The 21,974-nt window shown below is 40.3% G+C and overlaps 1 protein-coding gene across 3 annotated transcripts in view; it reads right to left on the bottom strand.

Moving 5' to 3' along the window:
• Positions 1-1,386: 1,386 nt before the first annotated feature.
• SESN3 (sestrin 3) overlaps positions 1,387-21,974 on the bottom strand; it is a 44,290-nt gene continuing 23,702 nt past the window's right edge. Inside the window, exons 3-11 of one of the 3 annotated variants that reach the window (XR_012622126.1) lie at positions 18,870-19,067; positions 17,934-18,116; positions 17,310-17,546; positions 15,659-15,827; positions 13,316-13,431; positions 10,756-10,946; positions 10,215-10,359; positions 8,781-9,399; positions 1,387-2,995 (exon numbers count right to left, since the gene is read on the bottom strand). Coding sequence is in view for 2 of the 3 variants with exons in the window: in XM_074816227.1 (XP_074672328.1) it covers positions 9,313-9,399; positions 10,215-10,359; positions 10,756-10,946; positions 13,316-13,431; positions 15,659-15,827; positions 17,310-17,546; positions 17,934-18,116; positions 18,870-19,067 (1,326 nt within the window). In the remaining variant the exon portion in view is untranslated. Of the gene's footprint in view, positions 9,400-10,214; positions 10,360-10,755; positions 10,947-13,315; positions 13,432-15,658; positions 15,828-17,309; positions 17,547-17,933; positions 18,117-18,869; positions 19,068-21,974 lie in introns of all 3 variants that reach the window. The other 2 variants (XM_074816227.1, XM_074816228.1) reach the window with 2 other exon arrangements.

Below are 21,974 nucleotides of genomic sequence, written 5' to 3'. Positions count from 1 at the left end.
CGGGTGCAGGAGCAGAAGCCAGCAGGCATGTGGCTAGATGGCAGCAGAGCCATAGTGGCCTGGGGAGGATGGTCAAGGCGAAGGTCTGGGGAATCACCAACACACACAAACGTTTTTGTCTTTGACTGTCCTGGGGGGAACCAGCTGGAGGTGAGGATGGGGTGCAGGGCAAGCCTGGAGTCCCGGGGGAGTGGGGCTGTCCTCCGCCTGTGCTGGGTACCCTTGTCTGTGGGACCTTTAGGAAGTAAAGCAGGAACTCCACAGCAGCCCTTGACTTTGAGGAATATTCCAAGTTTTTCATCTTTTTCTCAATGGTGCTGGTGACACAGTCACCCTCCCTCCAGTCCGGAGCTCACCAGCACCCCAAGGTGACAGCCGCAGTGGCCGTAAGGGGATGGGAAGGTCTGCCTGGACCCAAGATGATAGGTATTTTCAGTATTTTGAAACTCCCATTGAAAGCAAATAAGTAAGCTCTTTATATATTTACAGATCTACTTTTTTTTTGTTGTGGTAAGTATGTTTTTCAGGGCAGGATGAAGTTGAACCAGCTGAAGATGCCAGTATGTAATGGCTGTGCTGTGACAGCCCTTGATCACAGCCCTCCTCAGGGTACACTCTACCTCTAACAGAACTGGTAATGTGTTTTTTGGGGGCTATTTCCATTACAGGGTGAGGCGAGGACAGGCCAGCTGAGCATCCAGCAGCTGCAGGGTAAGATACACCCAAAACACCTCAGGTCAGCACCTTGTGATAACTAGTTTTGGAGATGAGCATCTCTCCCAGGACAAACCCCCTCAGTGATCCCTCAGCACTCCCTGGGGGCTGGATGGGGCAGATGGCAGGACCACGGGGGCTTGGGGGCAATTTGGCTGTTAGATAAGCTTGGCATTGCCCTGAGCCAGCACTCTCTGCACACACAACCTCTCTCCTTTGCGTTTCCTTCATGATTTTATGGCTCTCACCCACTTCTGCTCTGGGGCTCGCTCAGGGCTCCCTGAAGAGGGAGTAGCTCCTGCTGCATCCCACTGCCCGTGGCTTTCACAAAACAAATTTCTAAGGGGAAGGTGACTAGCCCCATATCGAGTGAACATCATGATGCCCATCACCCTGTCCCTATCACTGACAACTGCCTGTTTAAAAGACATCCCCTTCGGCAAGCGCTATACATTTTTCAGGACCTACATTCACATAGATTAAATAGAATTATTATCTGTATCTATGTATAGATTAAATTATCTCTATATAAATAACACATAGACTAAAAACCAGGACAGGGGCATGGAGGGGAAGCACACTTTCAGGACTGGATCTTGTCCCAAAACACAGGATGCTCTGCTCCAGAGATGTGTTTCCCCACATGTGGCAAATGATGGTTCAAACCAGAGACAGGTTTTATACATTTTATTTAACCAATGAAATTCCTACTGATAACAATGAAAGTAATTTCAGCAAGTATAAATGAGATACAGTTTTAAACAAACCCCATTGTTCCGTACCTATAAATAGATTTTTCAAAACCTCATAAAAAGTGCAGATTTATGAATTGCTGTTAAAATGTTAATACATGATTCCTTTGTTTAAAAATGCATTTGTCTCTTAACTCACAAAAAAAAAGTTCCTTCTGCATCTGTTCAGATAAATTCAAGTCGGGTAACTTAAAAACTAACAGAAGTCTCACACAAAAAAAAAAAAATAATCCATCCCACTAGGTCAGTCTGTCCTCTGCAAAAAAAAAAACCACCCAACAAAAAAAACCCCAACCAGCAACAACAGAAAAAAAAAAAATTATAAAAGCTGTTGTGGAAACCCACAGTGAGCTCCTAGCAGCTGCCTCACCTTGCAGGCAAACCTCCTGCGAAAGCATGGTGCCTGTGGCACGTCTCTGGAGCTCAGGGCAGGTGGTGGCCCAGAAGGCAGGACAGGTGATGTGCCACCCGCCCGCGGGATGCTGTAGGGACTGTGAGACCACAGAGCTACCATGCTTCCCTGCTTCGTGGTGGTGGGAGGCAGTGGCAGGATCAGAGCTTTGTCCTTAATCCTCCATCCCGAAACACCTGCGTGGCAGGAGGCGGCAAGAAGCTGCCAGGCTGGGGCTGGGTACAATTTACCCCCTGTTCAGAGGGCGAGAGGTGGGAGGTGCAATGAAAGGCCACCCCCCCCCCCCCCCCCCCCCGGGGCACTGCCCTGCCCTGCCTGCTGCCCCAGCCTGCGGGCAAGGGGGCTCAGACCCACAGCTGCCCATGGGGAGCCAATGCCCTTTCTTACCCCCAGACATGCCGGGCTCTGCAGACAGCAAATCAAGAGCTAGTTTTTGCACTCGAGAGAGGCTTGGAAGCTTTTCAGCTGCAGAAACACCATGCCCGTGTTTTCGGCCTAGCAGCTGGTCCGTCCATCCCTCCCACGCCAGTAAGGCTCACGTGTACCCCCGTGCACCGGCGAGCAGACCGTGGGGGGCGGCCAGTGGCAGGCTTATGGGCACGGGGGGCTGAAACACAGGCCTGACCCCCACCTTCCCGGCGTTTGGGTCCAAATGCAGCCAAACGCAGGGCGGCCGTGCTTTTTGCAGAGAGGGGTTCAGCTCACCCATGGTCGAGAGGTCTGCCGTCACGCCTCCCTGTATCTACAGTGGTATTTTATCTACAGCAGGGTCTGTTTAGCAAGAGCAGTTTAAAGTGGCTATGTTTATCAAGTTTGCTACTTTATGAATTAAAAAAAACCCAACAAAACAAAAAACCAAATCCCAACAACTATAAATACAAAGACTCTCACACACCAGACACTTGCAGCCTGCGTGACTCATAAACCGCATCAATATTCTGTTAAAAAGCTTATTCTACTTAAAACTATACATAGTACAAGAGACCGAAAAGTGGCAGTCGTGTACGGGCACGCTGCCTGCCCCAGGGTGGCCCACAGTCAGGTGCTTCCTAAAAAAATCAAGGAGTTACAGTAACACGGCACAGGACTGCAAAGCCGATCACAGCTTCTGCTTACACTGCATACGAAGTACCAAGGGGAACACAAAAAAGAACTGGTGTTAATACTGATGGATTAAAGAGTAACTATAAAGATCAAAACAGACGTTCACAGCATGCTACATATATTGCTCACAAACTTTTTTTTTTTAAAAAAAATGCTAATACAAAACAAGGAGTTGGCAGTCTGATTTTCAGTTATGTCAGATAGAAAGATAAAGCATATACATTCATCGTGTGGCTTTCCAGCAAAAGGAGAAAAGGGTAAAACTGAGAAATTTCAAGTTTACAAAATTTCTATTTTTTTAAGCTACAGTTTATATCCAGTTCTGATCACAGTCGTGAAAAGATTTCTGACTGTGTCACCCTGCAGAGTCCAAGGGCTGTAGCCTAATTATTATTTTTCCCCTAAAAGTGGCCGCATCTCCCACCACCCTGAGTGGGCTACTCCTGCAGCCACCCAGGCACGTGGCAGCTGGGCTGGGGGGAAGAGGTTTGGGTCTAGTGGCACGACATGAGTGTGAAGTGGGGAATGGGAAACAGGTTTGGACCGTGTGTGTCTGGACCTGCTGCTGTCACTGCCCCCCCAGACCCTTCAGCTGGAGACACAATGTTTGGTGACTCACCCATTTTGTCTGAAAACTCCCTTCAAAGGGCTGATGGGGGCAAAAAAATGTAATTCAGCAGTGGCACATTCTTCTTGGGCAGAAGTGAACGGTTCCCTTCCCCTGCTCCATCCTTGGAGTAAGGAAAGGGTCCCAGCTCTTGCCCTACAGAAGCCCTCTGGACATCTTGGTGGGAGGCATCTCCCACCACCTCCCCTATGCACAGACATACACAAGAACCTCTCGGACACACTGGTGAAGCTTCTTCAACTGACCAACATGTCAACTCCTCCTGCGCTGTGTCCCCTCAAGAGCCCTTGTGGTCTGTACCTTCTGATGCTGATAGCATGGCTTGCTCCCCACAATTAGTATATTAATTGGCACCTTCAATACCACCTGTAACTACTGTTGGGAACAAGAGCAGAATCCAGATTTCTATTTTCCACAAGCCCTGATGATACTCAGTACCTGTAGGAACACCCAACCCTGCCTACATCTCCAGCAGCCACTCCAGGGCGTGCATTTGGATTTATCCCATAGATATGAGAAAAACCCAAACCCACTTGTTCCAGAGGCTGGCTGCAGTCTGCCCGGTTGCAAGGCACCCGAGGAGCTGCCGACTCAACAGCCTTGTAAACCTGCCTGGCACAAGAGGACCTCAAATCCCCCATTAGATGTTCCTCAAAGAAACCTGCATGGCTGAACAGCCCAAGCACAGGGCGTTTTGCCAAAGAAAGCATTTCCTTAATGGAGCCACTGGATTATTACTGTAACTCCAGAGATGGGATCTGACACACTACTGGCAAATGCTACCTAAATGTTGTAAGCAAGTACTGAGTGTCATCCTTTTGAATCAGATTTAGGATTTTCCTGTCCAGAAATAACCTAATATGGCAATTAAGTGTTTCTGAACAGAAGAAAGACCCTTTGAACTCAATAGCAAATGGTGGTATAGGAATCTAGCATTGTTTTACAAAGTTAAGGCTAGGAGGTTGGGAAGACAGGAAGCACTTGATGCACGGTGATGGTTGTGGCAGGGTGGAAAATGACAATTTTTGTCCCTGGTGAGCAGCAGAAGGATTAAATGTCTGCAAGAGAGACCTGATGTGTGTTGGGGGTGCAGCAGCATGACTACATGTCAGGAAATGTGCTCTGAGGGATAAATTAACACTGATCAAGATGCTCCTAAAGTTTCCCCATACTGCTGTGCTATCTCCATCTCTCACACCTGTGATCTATGCAGTCAGTATGAAATGCTAAATTCATTTTCATCTGGAAATAAAAATTTTAATTTACAATTCCCAATTGAGGAGAAGCTGGTGGATGCATCTCTTCAGGAAAACATAATGCTGGGGGACATTAGGGAGAATACATCTGAAGTTCAGATAGTGAAAATTGACATTTTTGTCCAGCTCTTGCTATGATCGCTAATGGCAAACCAATTCTTACAGATTTATATTCAGATCAGCTCTGGGAAAGTTCATTTATGATGAATCCACTCCCCTTCCCCTCCATTTTGTGCAACATCACCCCTTATTTATGGGAGAAGGATCCAAACCTCTAAGGAAAGTAACCGAAAAAACATCACTTGAAATCAAGAAGATTTGGAGTATTTCTTTCAGGCCAAAACTTTTTAGTTCAGGCACAAGCCATGCACTTGCTACCACCAATAAATCTTTTCTGCAAGTAGAGGTTAAATAATCCAGCTCTTCTAAAAAGGAGCCCAAACTCTGGAACATGAGCCTGAAATGCATGCCTATGTTCATGGAAAACACACATGCATGAGAAACATTGAGAACCTGTTCTGCAAGAGCAGCAGCTTACAGTTTAACTGCTTTGGGAAAGATTTCTCTAAGTCTATATTAAGTCCCCAAAACAACAATTTCATTAACAATTGCTGCAAATCACGCGGATCTGGCTACACATTATTCCTTTAATCTCTATGGAAACTGATTTTATTCTATTAAATTTAGGTGACTAAGTATCTTTAAAAATCTGACTCAAAAATGCATGTGGGCACCTTGCAGGATTTTGCTAAGTGGCTACGTGCTTAAATTCCCACTGAAATTTAGGCAACTAGCTGCTTTTTCCAAATCCCAGGAAAACATCTATCAGTATCACTATGAACAAAAATACTTTTGAAGAATCTGGTGCCTTGACCTTCTGCACTCAAGTAACAGAGAAGCAAAATATTTTCTTTTTTGTTCTGTTCTGATCTGTTCTAACTTTATAGAGACCTATGTTTATCATTTTTACAATCACTGATTTTTCCTGTCCTTAACATTTTTTTAATACATAAGAGGAGCTGATAGTGGCAATTCTTTAACTCTTAAAGCTGAAAGTACATCCTTTTCATTTTAATGAAGGCTTTAGGACAAAGAATGTATGTTTTATTTCAGTCTTGATGAAAATAAATCCATCTACAGCTCACCAAAATTTTCATAGGATACCACAACACTAGCTTTAGTAGTTATCTGTACAAACTGTACCCTAGTTAAAATGGGTTCTGCTCCTGTATGATGGCACGCTTGTGATGTTCAGCTGCAGGCAGACTGTTCTGGGAAATGGAAATGCCTTCTCCAATCGGCACCTTTTTCACTTCATTACCCCCAAAAATAGAGCCACTTCAGCAAGAATGTACTCTATCGCAACACACATTTTGAAGCTATTCTACAACGAAAGAAGCTGTCCATGCTCAAAAGCTCTGTTCCCTACTTACAGCATTCCCTGTGCTAGCTGGTTAATTTGTACCTACCAAGCTTTCTCTTCAGTAGACAGGAGACTGCACACTTTGTTTTTATGTTGGTCACAGCTGGGATTTTGTGGACTAACTTTAATGCTGGTAAATATCAATTCCAATAAAGGAACACAGAGGGAGAGTATCTACACTTCTAATGATTACGGTACTCTTTAAGAATCATATTAATGAACAAAGTGTGAAGATTCACATTCATGAGTGCTTTAAAAATGCAAAAAATCCAAGAACACTTGCACATTAAAATTTGGCACAGTGTGAGCCTAAAGCGTGCATAAAGTGTATGGTAGAGTTGTTTAAACACCTATTCTGAACAAACATCTATTAAAAATCATAAATTTGAGTATAAAAACTAGGCTATAAACTGTTACACTGTAAATGCAATACTTTGAAAAAAAATGCCACGTGGAAAACATTTCCAGAAGTTTCAAGTTTGCATTTAATATTAAGAAAAAAAGAGAAATAGCAAACTAGTTGTACAATGACATTTCCTATGGTGGAATGTCTTGCAGGCCATATGTGACTTGATATGGCACCTCAAAAAAAAAAAAAAAAAAAAATCACTGGTTTACTACAAATTTTATGAAGCAATCCATTTATGGTTTCTAGATTTCAAATCTGCTCAGGTACTTTACTCAGAAGGCATTTGAGCTGGCAAGTATATTTCATAAGGAAAGAAGTAAAGGCACTCATGTTTCCAAACGTAAAACTCAACCTACTCTAAGAGTCTTTGCATTTCTGAAGGGAAACTAAGCCATCATATTAGTTACCCAAATCTAGTTTCACCTCCTTTCCAGAGCTCAACTGTGCTTCTTGAGGACTACTTGACTTTTCAAAGCAAAGGAATTTGAAGTAGTACTGTACAGTTCCCATCACTTGAAAAAAACGAAAGTATTGCATGAAAACTTCTCTCAGCAGAACTGTTTTATGCACAAAAGCCATTAGGTATGGCCACTACAGTCACAAGAGGGAGGAAAAAGGATCATAACAACTTAGAAAGTTGATCTAAGTTCATATATATATGAGCATCTCAATACTTCTGAGAAATCTTTGCAGTTAGCTATACAAGATAAATAAATCTGATGTTTTACCCAATGCTCCCTCTAGAAGAGAGCCTGATGCTGTCTATTGGGTAGTTTTCTAAATAGCCAACATTACATTAAAAAAAAATAATTACTGATTTCTTCCTCAAAAGTTTTTCACATGCAGAGTCTGCAGTCTGAAAGTGCAGAAAAGTGTACAATCATTTAGCTTTCCAATCTGGAACAGATAGATAAAGCGAAAAAACCAACATGCAAAGTCACAGCACGGTATCAGGAAAAGGGAAGAGAAAACTAACTTTAGTAGCGTACTGGTCCATGATTTTGTCAATGAAAAGTGTTAAAATATGACTGATAGTATTTCTGTAAACTATTCTGCAATCACAAATGAAAAAAAATCCTGTATTAACTTCTACAATCCAATGGAACATTAAAAATAAACCTATCCAGTTAGTTTTGAATGTATGCAACAGAGATAAAGGTCACCCTCCTCAAATATGAAAAGTCCAAACCAACAGACAAAAGCTGAAGCAGTGATAACTTGCATCCTATCGGGTAAGTTTAAGCATCTCTTTAGGCACTTCACTGGTTCATTAAATGCAATACAAAATAAAGCTATAAATATCAACATTTTGTGCTCTTAAAAATTAGTCAAAAGCAACAGAGAACAGCACAAAAGTGTGACATTTTTGGCAGCTTATTTCTTCCCTTCCCCAATATTACCGTTGTCCAAGAATGCTTTGTTTTGGGGATGCTTTGGCATCTCAGTATCAGTTGTCTTAAGCCGTAAAAGCTAAAACAAAACTGCTAGGCCTTAGACAATAAAGAAATTTGGTTTTAAAATTTCTTTATGGCTATATAAGAAGGACACTTTAGCAGTGGCATGATAGGGAAAAAAGCTTGCTTTCTTTTTAAATATTGCACTTTTCTTTTGTTCACTCACACTAATGCATAGAACTTTTTAATCTTTGAATATTAAAATTTAATGTTATGAAAAAATTATGGGAAATAAATTTCTATACATCCAATATGAAAGAACAGATATGCTAGCCTTCCTTTACTTTCCTTAGTTAAAACATTGAGAAAGAAGAGAGTGCAAAAAAACCCACAACCCTATTTTTGGTCAGCCTGTGTGTTAACTTTATAGGTGCCAACTAAACAAATTGCAACATGTGATGAGCATGGATATTGTGAGGACAACTGAGGGTGACTGTCAGTAAAACAAGATTATGCGTGATTGAAACACAGTAAGTGTGGCTGAAATGGCAAATTGTGAGGCCTCTTCTCTTGGGAAGGGGCACGACAAAGCAGATGAATTTTGCACTTCAGTAGCATGCTGTAGGATTTATCATGATTAATTTCACATTAAAGTGTGCTCAATGTTTGCATCCACATCTTGCATCACCTTCAATTGCTGTAGTAAGACAGTGACTGGCAAGCAGCCTCCAGGAGACACAGAAGAATCCAGTGGGCAGTTCAATGCAACGCAGCCCGCACGTCTCGGTCACAAGTCATGGCATGGTGGTACATTCTCAGGACAGGCAGAACTGATCTTCTGCTGGACTCCACTAATCTGAAAAATGATTGCTTGGAAAAAGAAGTCTCTAAGCACTTCACTCCAGTGCTTAAAGAACAAAGCGCTAGGATTGGATATAAGAAGAACAGTTTCAGGATCCTGACCACTGTGCAGAAATCCAGGCGGAAACAATGCAGAGTAGTGCTCCTCAGTGTTACTTTTGTTATCGTTAGTAATGTTAAGCATCAAGAAAATAAAACACGTCATTGCACATTACAGCCGTCAAGAAGCACGGCTAAACTTTGACACTAGAGAATTGAATAACCTGATGCTACATCACAAACAGCTTCTGGTGTGTATCTATTTCAAAAGGTCTTTACATACGCCGTAAAAACTCCTTTACTCCTGCCCAGCGAATGCTTCAGGTTAAGTGACGAGTTATGGCACGAAGGGCATACAGAAGTTCAGCTTGCATACGAGCTTCCATTAGAAGTAGATTGACATGAACCTGTTAAAAATTGTATCAGCCATTTAGTTCACCTCTGAATACAACAACGTTTACACATTTAGGCTAAAATTTCTAACCTTTAGTAAAGTATCGCTGCAAGAAACTGTTCTTTCTCCCTGTACCCTGCTGCAGGACTCCAGTTCCTCTAGAGACAGCTGTGTAGCATGCCAATACTAGACAAAATCTTAGGACTGCAAGGAACTAGCCTCAACCGCTGCTTTAAGCAATCTTCCATCTGAGAAGTCCCAATAAAACCATTTTTGCACCCTAATTGTATTAGATCTTTATGAATTATATTTTGTTTTCTTTACTACCATCTGTGACCACTATATAGGAGCAGAGATTAAGGAATAGTTTACATGCCGGATAGGCTAGCAGGCACACAAGCACTCAACTCTAGTCAGGAAGCATTTAACTTGGATAGCTGAAGACATGTTGACATTTTTATTGATGAAAAACATCACAAAGATTATATCTACATATATGAATTAAGGCCTTTTTTGATCCCCAAATCCCAAGTATTGGCATAGTTGACCACTTCTGCATTCCCAAGTTTATCCACTTTTCTTTTACAGTGTCAGTTCAATTTTATGGAGAAGTCACTCAAAATATAAAAAAAGAACCAATCTTTCCAGTACACTAGGTTGGTTTTTTTTTTTTGTAAAATTGATATCTAACACTCAATTAATTAATCTGTTTTTCTATGGTTAAAAACAGTTTGTTTGACAAATACTGCCATTTTTAGGTGTTGCCACATTTTCATTTTTAAACACATGGGGGTCTCTGTGAAGCCCGTTTGGCTTTGAAATACATACCTTCTCCGAGTGCTTGAACTGACGCCAGTAACTGTCGTACATGCGCTTGGTAGTTCTCTCTGGGTAGCAGGTCACTGTCTTTATGTAAACCTTCAGGCTGCGTTCAAGTAACTGATTAACTTCTCCATAATCATAGTCATCATACCTAAATAACAAAGGCAATCACTCTGTTGGATATAAGTTTTTAAAAGCATGGTCTTTTGCAGCATTATGTTCTTAAGTTTGGGAATTGGAGCATTTTACATGCTAGAAAACCACCTGTTGACAGAGAATCTGAAAGGCTTAGTACTAGGATGTTGCTTTTCTGAACAAAAGATACAGGCTGGCTTCAGAGAAGACATTTCTGTAATAATTTCCATCATGATTCACAATCATTTTCTCCACTGGAAGCAAATGTTATACTGATATGCCAGCAAAACCTCTTAACTTCCAGACTGAGGGACCATCTCCATTTGAAGATCATGCTTTTCACACGGTTCATTTTTCATTCTGTTTACACGGTTTAAAACGCACTCCTAAGCCAGGGGATTTTTGTCCATACCTGATTCCATACATACAGTGGACATAGTTAAATAAAGCTCTTCTTAGTGTAGTTGTATCAACATCTTCATGGGTTGCCATAGTGTTATATGTGAGGTTATATACCATCCGAAACTTCTCATCGAGGAGATGCCCAATATCAGAATAAAGCCTGTTTACAAGGGAAAAGCCATGATTTTCCCAGGTATAGTCCTGCAGGAAGAGAAGGAATTGTATAAATGCACAAATGAAGTGGAAGTCCCTATCTGATCTCTATAGCTCAATAGTTTTTGTAGTCTGCTAGTTATAACTTTACTCTCTTAAAAAGATTTCCAGTTTGAATCCTTTATCTATATCACCTGCTCCATTCTGCCAGGCTTCCTGGCAATGACTATCATGTTGGAGCACCCCACCTCCAGCTGGATATCATTAGCCTACAGGAGAAAAACCCCAAGCTTCTCTTAAAGCATTGAGGCAATTTTCCACCATTTGCTCTGCCACTCCATCCAGTGTCATGCCATGTGGGATAGGCCTGTAAGTTTACAAACTTGTTCCTCTTGGAGGCTTTGATGCTTAGCTCTGAGCAGAGATGGAGTATCTACTTCCACCCAGGATGCACACTCGCTGGGTAAAGTGCTGAACCATCCTTGAGCAAACTAATAAAATCCAGGCTGCTTTGGACTTAGATAAACACCTGGATTGCAAGGATAAAAGTCTGCCTGCTCACATCAGGCACGGGAAATCTCTGCAGAGTGGTGACATGGCATCAGCAATGGAGAATGACCCTGCTTCAGACCAGCGTGAAACCCCTCTCCACGCTGCGCTTATACAGAACATGTTAGTTTGCCCACATTCTTGGCAAGTGTTCAATCATTCAGTCACTGATGCCATCTTACAATCGATGGCATCATCTCCACGTCCTTCCTGTGTCTAGCTGTTTTCAAAAGGTACTGCTAGGCAAGGGTCCTCACCCAGGTGCTTTAGAGCACATCTACTGGACTGGTCCCCTGATTAGGATAGTGGGGAAGAGCATGTAGGACAATATTCAGCTGCCTAACAGAGCCATTCACTGACATCTGAAACATGCCACAACATCACATTTGGCCTCCAGCTGCCAGTCCAAAATACTGTAAAGCTTGTGAGAAATATGACATACCTGTCAGCCCTGTAAAAGTGTCCAGAACACCTGGGGTATCACAAAAGCCTCTGAAAACCAGAAGCTGCTCACTAACAGCAGTTAATCCATACTAACAATGAAAAAGGGAAAAAAAACCCTGTTCAAAGACATTCTGCTGCGTATGGAATACCTTTTCCTATTACTAAATTTAAACTCACAGAGATAAAGGCAGCCTTGTTTTATCAGAATAAGGACTGGATTTATTGCAGAGTCTTGGGATGCTACTGCAATTTAAATAGCATTAATAGCAGAGCATTTGGGAGGCTGAAGAGTACGACATACTAATAAAGTTAAATTATCAATGTGACTCCTCTGAATGCAGGCCAGAAGCTGTCCTGTTTATTTAAGAGCAGAGATGTTTTAGTTCCAATTTCAACTTCTGTAGAGCTTTTTTCCATGGGAGCCTGCTGCTCCTAAAGTAGTTAAGCAGAATGTTTGATTTATAGGCACCGACTCTGCCTCATTCTTTTTGGCAATATCTACCTACTTTAGGCTCATATAAAGACTGCAGAGTAAATTATCCAGAGCAGCAGAGACTGCTATATAGCTAAATACATTTCCTGAGAGTGATTAGTGATGCTTTATTTCTTAGAAACATCTTCTGACCATGAAGTTTTCCCGCACCCTTTTTAAAATTTAAATTCTTTGATTTGGTTTAAGATTTCTTTTATTGCTTACAATTTATTACTAGACTGCTGATTAATCTACTCTGTAAGTTGAAACAGAATCACCTAGAATGTCCCTCCTGTTATATATATCATGAAGAAGTTCGTGAGTCTGGTCATAGAAAAAGGTGCAAATATGTAAGACAATGTACAGATAAAATGTACCTGTTGTTCTTTCAACAGTACTAAAAAAATATATTCAAATATAGCCAAAACCTTCAGTAATCATATTTAAGAACTCCTTTTCTGACATTCAAAGTCCAGTGATTTGGTGCATATATGAGAACGATACTCACTCTCACAGACACATATTGTTCTCATAGACATATACACATCTAGGTATTGATAACCACTGGATGGAGAATACTTGATAAAATGACAGGAATAAAGAGTTCTTCCAGGGGATTTTTTTCTACAACATCTGAAGGGACAGGAAAGAAATTTTCTTTTCTACCTTTCATTTTTATTCCAGATTTAGTGATATGCTTTACAGTTTTCAAACATTAATTCTGGTAATAATTGGAATAAGACTGAAAGCTAAGTCTTCCATTGTCTGAGATTTACAAACAGTGAAAGACTCATCTCAGGTAGATTTATGGAAGCTTGCGAGTTATTTAATGGACCAGGACAAGAAAAGGAGCATGCAACAAACATGCCCCACTACAACTGCTTTATGCTGTTTGCCCTGTAATGAGATAAACAAACATTCTTTGAGTGAATGTACTTTAAAGAGATGGTACCTGAGCTCTGAATGTTGGCAGATGGTCTTCTCCTCGCCTTGCAAAGTCTTTGTACCCAAACCCAGGATCTTCAATATAGCGGGAGACATCTGTGGAAACTATTTCATCATCAAATGCTGTGAATAAAACAGCAAAATGCTTTGCTTTAGGCAAGCACAAGTTAGCACTGACTTCCAACTACCACTCTACTACAGGACTAAAGAACAATTTTAGAAGTTGTGCAAAAGAAGAGTGCAGTACGAAGGAAAGAAACATTTCAATCCCAACCTGCTTTTATGGGATCCACCCCTTTCATTGAGCCAAATAAATGTCAGCCTACACCAGAAATCTAATGTACTTCTTTAAAATGGGAAGAGATGGGCTAAACTTCTGTCTGGAGGTGTGTTTTTCTCTCTGTTGACTTCTGAGAGAGGCTAGGTATCTTAAATCAGGAAGATGAATCCTGTTAGTAAAGTCACTGTGCTAGGACAAGAAAAGAAAAACGTACCCTTGATAGCAGGATTGCCATGCTGAGCAGGTACAGTGTCAGGAATTACACCAGCTCTGTTCTATAACCTGGAGTACGAGCAACCATAAAGCAATGCAACACTCCACTTGTAAATATCAGTTGAAGATTACAGGAAAGCAAAGAGCTCTACAGTACATCAGGCTGAAATTCTGCCAGAAGCTCTAGTAACTAAGCATCTTCAAAGAGCTCCAAAATGTGTCACTAAGCAAGCGCAGGTTCTCTATCAGGAATCAATCTTTTCCTCCCAAATAAACAGGTGGCTTGATTGTGTAACTACCTCTGCAGAAGTTGACTACTACATAGCTGACTGCATTTGACCCTGATGTTAAAATCCTGGCTCTCTTCCACATGCATTGACAGAACAGTTGCCATATGTCCACTGTTAGCACCTTGAAAAGTCAGTTAATCTAAGAATTGCAGAAGTGCTTTATCTCCTCTTTGCCTCATTAAACAATCAAAACATAACTGCGTAGGAAGAAGCTTGCACAGCAACTGCCACAGCAAATCCTCAGCAAAGAATAAAAAACCCTCACACATACAGTCCTCTCCCCTGACAAGAACTGAATTTCATGAAAGGGTAAAGGCCAAACACATACGGACTACTCAACTCAAACCAGCAAAAGGAAAAGAGGGAGAAAATTCAAAAAAACTCTCAGCAACCCCATCAAAAAAACCTCCTTCTGTCCCAAACAACACCTCTCCCTTATATGTCTGAAGTTGCAGAGACTTATGGAAGTCCTGATTTGATAATGAAACTGCAATGGCTGTCAGTTTATCTGCGCTGTTGATACTGTCTGACCAAAGAACGCATGAATGGACAATGTCCATTTCTTAAGATCCAGACATGAAGTTGCTGGATGTATCTTCTTTAAGAAATTTTGCATGTTCCTAGAGAGTCACAAAACAATCTGTCTGCTGATCCATAATACATTCTTCCTCCCTTTTGAGCTCAGTGAACAAAAACTTAAGACACCTTCAAACATGTTTGGTCTGAAGCTAAAGAGATCTAAATTCACAAAGAACTGTGTCAGTAAAATGTGAAGCATTTCATGAGTCCCTTCTTAAAAAGACAGAAGCTATCATCTTCAAGTAGCCTCTACTATGAAGAAATGGTTAGAGATTCTGATGGTCTTAACAGTATTCTTTCTTTGAACACCTTTGGAAAAAACCCTCACCTTCCTGTCAATAGGAGACAGATTTCATTGTATAGTTTGTTAGAGATGAAGGTCTCCAGAGCATATGAAGAATATTAAAAAAGAAGCTTTCAGCTCAGAATTTTGAACATTATTTAAGAATTTTTAAAAATGGTAAGAAGCTCTATCACAACACAAGCAGTGGAACAGCACAGCAGTATGATCACTCAGAATGGCAAGTTAGAAATGTCCTTTCCAGGTGGACAGTAAATGGTAAAGAAGCTGAGTCTCAACCCTATTTCCTGAACTACCTGAAGGCTACTTATGAGTGTCATTGAAGTTTTAAGCACTATAGAACCTAAAACCTGTGAAATATTACTGAATATTTACATAGATGAATTAATTTGAATATACAGAGCATATAAACAAAGAGAAATTTACACCCAACTTTTTAAAGAAGCCTACAGGCTTTTTTTTTTTTAATATACAAAAGCTAAATTTCAAGTAGCAAAAAGGGTGGTGTTATTTGCCAATCAAGAAATCTTAAGCAGATGAAGGAACTGACAGGACCACCCTTACTACACTCCTACACCAAGAGCCAGAATAAAGAAATGGACAGAAAAAGCTGTAGTCACTGAACTGGCCTCAAGTGTTTAGTTCTTACAAAACACAAACAAAATGGAACTGGAAAAGCACAAATACCTCCACTAATTACTAGCAGACTTTCCTTCTTCTCCTTCTCAAAGCGAGTTGCCATTTCCTCCTGAGAGGCTTCTTCATCCTCTTTATCTTCTTGTAGCCTCTTCATCCTTTCCATTAAGGCCTCCAGCTCACTTAAAGAATCTGCAATCTGCAAAAACACCATGACATTCTGCAAAATTAGAAGATAGACAACGTGTGTCATCTTCAGATTTCATGCTAGACAACAAATGTTCTCAAAAACACAGCAGCAGCAAACACAAAAACTCAAGCCAGAATGCATATGGCACATACAGCATAGACAAACAGCTTTCAGACAGAAGAAGGGAACTGGGAAGTGTTAAATCTAACCTATCGCAGTAATCTACTGCAATGGGATTAACAGTGGAAGAGGTGGTATTTGAATGTGGAAACCATAGTTGCTTATAATATATATTCCACCATGTAGACAGCTCAGGAAAAGCCATTTGTGTGCCCTACATGTATCAGAAAACAACTTTTAGTATTAATTTTTTCAGTCTATTACTAATGCAAGCTTTGTTTCTGAAGAGATATAGTGCAACACTGCAATGTATGAACACAACCTGAGACAGCAAATCAGTTTTCTTTTTATTTTCATTACACGTGATCAAAATAACCATTATGTTGACCCCTTTACTTGCTTTTGTGAGGAAAACTGGCCTCTTCTAGAAATAGATCAGTGTTTGGAGTTCTGTGATCTGTACTTACCAATCAGATTTTTCATAAGATAAATTGTTTGTTTTTTCTTTTCCATCTTTTCCTTTTGATTCTGTTCTTCTGCCCATAGCTATAGCTGTTTTCTAGTATGCTACTTACTGCTTAAGTCAGCGGCAGCCCTTTGCCCACTACAAACAGGGAATAAGACACCCTGGTGATTTCAGCTAGCACGTCTTACAGCCCAGCAATTGAACTGACTGATCACATGTTCACATTTGACTGCTAATTTTTAAAAACATATCTAGTGGCTCTGCTCATAATCCCGATCTTCCATCAAAGGTGATGAGGCTAATTCATCAATTGGCATTAATTCAAGGACATGTCTTCAAAGCATTACAGAGCCACTTTCAGAAAAAAAAATTCCACATTTACGTTAATTAACTAGTAATCAAAGTTCTCTGTTGGTTGATTCAAGACTGGAACACCAACATGGAGAATTAAGTAATTTTATTTCAGACATTTCCTCCAATCTACATGGAAGTGTTTTAGGATTGACCTGTTTTGTGGTTGTAGGCCTTGAAGTAAAAATTATTATGACTTCTGTTTTTTTTCCCCATTTCTTTTTTCATTCCACGTTACAAACATGGATGACACAATGCTCCAGTCAGTGACACAGTATCTGAAGAAACTAGGACTTTAAGCTTTCAGCTGAAAGCAAAGTTTTAGTCTTGCCCAATGGGTTGTGAGATTAACTATCAAAATCACATTGTTCTGACTACCCTCCACTGTCACAATGTGGTTTTCAATAGATTACACTGAAAACTGCTAGAGCGAACATAAGAGTTACCAGACTCAAGCATTCCAGTAAAGTAGACAAAAACTTTCAAACTACCCTGAAATTTAAAGCGGAAAGAATGGAAGAAAGTTTTCTAATGCAAAACAGAGGCAAGCAAAAGAATCTTCTTGCAACACTAACCCCAAAGTTGCTACTTGTGAGAGATGCATTTTCTATGTTGTTGTCATTGGCAAGATCACAGACACAGAAGTTGTTGACTGCTATAAGTCTGACTCCATTAGATGTATCCGGATCTCTCTCTGGATTAATGCCACTACCAAATACAAAACTTGCCAAGGCATGATAATGTGCCAACAGGACAACAGCATGCACCAGTTCAGGAAGAGACCAATTATTTTCCCCAGTCTTGACAAGTTTCTGAAATGAGAATAAAAAAAGTGTAAATATAAAATTTCTTTTGGCCCCTAGCTTTTCTATAAAACACTATGTATTTTAAAAAAGGGATCAATTCCTTTCTTCCAACAATACCTTATTTCTCCTGCACACAAACTCTCACGGGATAAAAAAAGAGACACCTAATATATTACCTCTTTTCTTTTGGGGTTATTTTAGCCAATGCTATGCCTAGAAAATAAATCTTGTTGGCTTTGTCACACAGAAGAATTTATTGCTTATTCGATGCTCTAGTACTTCCCTGAATTTTTTAACTCAAGGTAATGAAGCCTAACCAGACACTTGTGTAGTTCTTAGCAGTTCTTATTACCGGACATTTACTGCTCTTACAGGGCACGACTTAAGAGGTACCTGAATGTGCTCTTTTGTGATTAGCCAGGGCCGGTGTGCAAGGAGTTTGTTTATTTCGTTCAGATTTTTCAGTCTTTGGGGAATGTATTCTAAACCATTCAACCACTCTGCAATCCCGCCAGTCTTCAAAAACTCATCAACATGCATATTTATTAGGTAGGAACACTGATGTCTGGCAGCAGCCTGGAATAATTAAACACAGAGGGAAAGGGCATCACATTAGCGTGTAATCCGATTTTGCTGCAGGTGGAAGGCAGGTTACTAACACAAAACAAAAATACAATTTCATTCCAAAGGGGCATTTTTTATCTTGCAATGCATTTCTATGCAGTATGGAGGATTCTCCAATAAAAAGACGTTTGATTCCTTTATTCTGAATCACAGAATCTAATTTAGGTTGGAAGAGTTCTCTAGACAAGATCTGGTTCAACCCCCTGCCCCACAGTAGGGCTGACTTAGATCAGGTTGATCAAAGCCTTGTCCAGACAAGATCTCCATCCTTGGAGATGACACAACCTCTCTTGGCCCCTGTTGCAATGTCTCAACAGCTTCATGGTAAAAACTGTTTTCCTAGTGTCCACCTGAAATTTGGTGTGACTTGAGTCCACTGCATCTCATCCTACTGCTGCACACTGAACAGTTAAATATCCAGAAATAAGGTTACACAGTTTTAACTGCTCTCTGTAAAACCTCGCTCTCGTGGGCATGTGAGAAGTGTATTACTGTGGGAAACTGGGAAACATGTACACTGCCAATTCTCCCTTCTCATTGAAAACCTTCTGGCTAGACATGCATTATTCTGATGAAAATCAACTACAAAAATTCACACCCTGTCAAAACATCACACTACTCTCTCCTTTCTAAAGTCCTTCTTTTTCTTTTTTAAATACACAACTCAAGGTCACAGGAGAAAATATACAGCCTGCTGGTACATACCATTATAGCAATGTAGTGCCTATAGGGCAAAGGAAGGGGCCCATCCATCCGCAGCATATAGAACTGGCTGCGGAGGAAAGACTCCAGGTACTGAGTATGGATACTCATGACCTGCGTGATGTTGTCCAGGCGACCAGATGTAGAGTATTCTTCCACAAGAAGATTAGTACGTTCATCCAAACCATTTGCTTGCATAACCTTAAAAACAACACGGACAAACTTAACAGAGAAAGAGATTTTCTCTAGCTTTAGCCCTGGAGAGAAACATATTGCAGTATGAAAGGTTTGCTTGTGTACAAACTTAAAGGCAATGCTGGAGATCGGGATGAATATTTGTAAATACACATGCTTGCATGCGTGTGAATACAGACATACAAACGCTACTTATATACTGAGAACTGAAGAGCACTTTACACTGTACCTCTGTTATTTTAATATGTTTCTAGGAAAACCAAAAACATTTTTCTGTAGATCTTTCCAAAACGGCTAAACTCGCAGATGCTTAAAGTCAAACCTGTACAGACAGCTGGAAGCAAGAGCTAAATGGAAAGTAAAGTCTTTATGGAAGTCAGCCTGTATAGACACACACCACCTGAGCATTCAGCCCTAAAAACAATTTCAAAATTAATGGAGAGGAACTGGGTTATGTAACCAAATTATAGAAACAGCCTGGCAATCTACCCCTTCTGTGCTTCTATAATTGAAGGGGAGATCAAATACTAATTTGTCCATAAGATTCAAGTATTATTTAGAATAGGAATTTAATGCTTTCTTTAAACAAAAGCTGTTCTTTAATTATTCCAACCAATCCAAACCTTGGGCACAAGATGAAATAAAACAGCAAAAGAATAAGTAGCTCTTGTATTGCAAGCCCTGACACAGTGTTAGTGCTATTAGTCAGTGTTTATCACCAAGAACAGCCATTCTCAACATGTTCACCACTGAAGTTACAAGCACAAGACTAGAATACCCAGCATTTACTCTGAAACTGCACAGCATTAAACCAGCCAGCTTACTATTGCAAACACCATGAAAGGAGAAAACATTTTAGCTGGTTTACTGCACATGAAGATAGAAAGTGCCTAAAACCAAGACAACACAATGATTTTGCTGAAATATTCTATTTAAAATACATATTTCTTCTTTATGATGGGCTGATGAATAGACCGTGTCTCAAATATTTTTCCATCAAATCTTATATGGAAGTTACATACAAAGAAACACGAACAACACACTACATTTTCACTTCTCACCACTGTACTTCCCTGTTTTAATTTGTGGGCCCAGAAAGAAAGGGTAGCAACAGCTAGGCAGTTAGGCAGTTCCGTCATTTTTACACGTGTAGCTCTTCACTAGGGCAGCTTTTCTGTGCTTTGTACCAAAAATGATGACTCCTCAGTTCTCCTTAAAAATGTTTTACCACTGGAAGTTTATTCACACATTAGAGATAAAATTATCTCACTTATTACAGTATACCCCTTACTCCACTCCGAGTCCCCTTATTCTTCAGCGAGTGTATCTCCCATGTATTTAAGAGATATTGTCTCATTTAGTAGTTTCTTGGGGAAATCATACTTTTCATGTCTCTGGTACGGTTTCTAATCTCCTCCAACTTGTCAGGAGTTTTCCTTGTAACAGTACAAGTTATGGAGAAGAAATTCTGCTGACAAAATTGAAATACAATCCTGTAGGACTGCACTGTTGCTATGTTAGGCATAGCAATATGCTGCATTATTGCTTCTGAGATTGATCTCCACCTATATTACTATGCTCTTCATACTGTATATGTACTTCCTCCTGATTTAATACCATCCATGGATCCACAAACATGTTTTTTTTTATTCTGCTTGTAAATCCTTACGGCACTTTAACAGGAAACTTTACAACTAAGTTGTTATTGCTCTGTCCATATTCCTTCCATTACAACAATAAAGCAGGCTTTGACATGAGCAGTGTTATTATCAAGATCTGTGAGACATTCAGTGTGTTACTTATCTAACTACATCCTTCCTATTCACTGTATTATTTCATGCCAAGGAACAGGGGAAAAAGGTAGTCCTTAACATTTGTTTGTGACACTGCACAGCTGTTTTATTCATACAGGTGAAGGTTCCCTGCTTGTACTGGGTAACTGCTGGGGTTACTCCTGTCTGAGAGCTACACAGTGATTCCTCCTGCACCCTTTGCTAGCACCTTTACCAGGTGTATCAGCTGTGAAATAAATTAATTGACAATTATCTCAAAATATGTTATAATTTTAATGATATTTATTTTTCTACTTTTTATACAATTACTGACTTTATGAGAAAAATTAAGTCATTACAAAGTTTGGCATCTCAACTTCATCTCATATTTCATACAAAAATGAAGTCCTCTTCACAAGTTTGGTTGGGTGGAACTCATTCTGCTCCCCTCTTCCCAAGTCTAAAAGACTCTTTTTGACCTCTCTCCCTTTTTCCTTCCTTATGTTTTCTTGTTGCAAGGCTTTAGACTCTGTCTTTAAATTCAAACCTTGCTGGTGTATAAATGGAGAGAGACTCAGAGAACAGCAGCTAGCTCATCTTTCAAAATGTCTTTTTGGCCCTTCTAGCATGTGAATTACCTGCCTTTAGCAACTACTCAAAATAAAACAAAAAAAGGTCCTGGTTTTATAGTAAGCCATCCTAAATAATTAACTCATCAATAAATAATACTCTGTGAAGATTGAGATCACAGGAGAACACCATCATAGCAAAGTTTTTACTTACTCCAGAAAGCTGCAAATCAAGGCTTAAGATGAACATTAAATCATGGGCAGAAATCTTGAGTTTGAAGTCAAACCATACCTTTCAACCATAAATTCTCTCAAAAGCCACAGTTACAGTCTAAAGAGTTAGTCATATTTTCAGGTTCTCTCAAACCGAAGGTCAGACACTGGTCTGAGAGCTCTATAATCATACCACTGCACTACTGGATAGGTCTCCCCTTAGGCCTGGCATTAAGAGTAATAAGTGATCATCCCCCACAAGAAGAGCAGATTTGGCACAAACAGCTCTCTCCGCGAGTGCTGGTGACTGAAAAGATGTCAAACATCATCACCTATGTGAAAGGGCAAGGTGGTTCTTA

This window comes from Strix aluco, chromosome 2 (assembly GCF_031877795.1).
Source record: "Strix aluco isolate bStrAlu1 chromosome 2, bStrAlu1.hap1, whole genome shotgun sequence".
Classification (NCBI taxonomy): Eukaryota; Metazoa; Chordata; class Aves; order Strigiformes; family Strigidae; genus Strix; species Strix aluco.
This window is presented reverse-complemented; position numbering and strand designations above follow the sequence as displayed.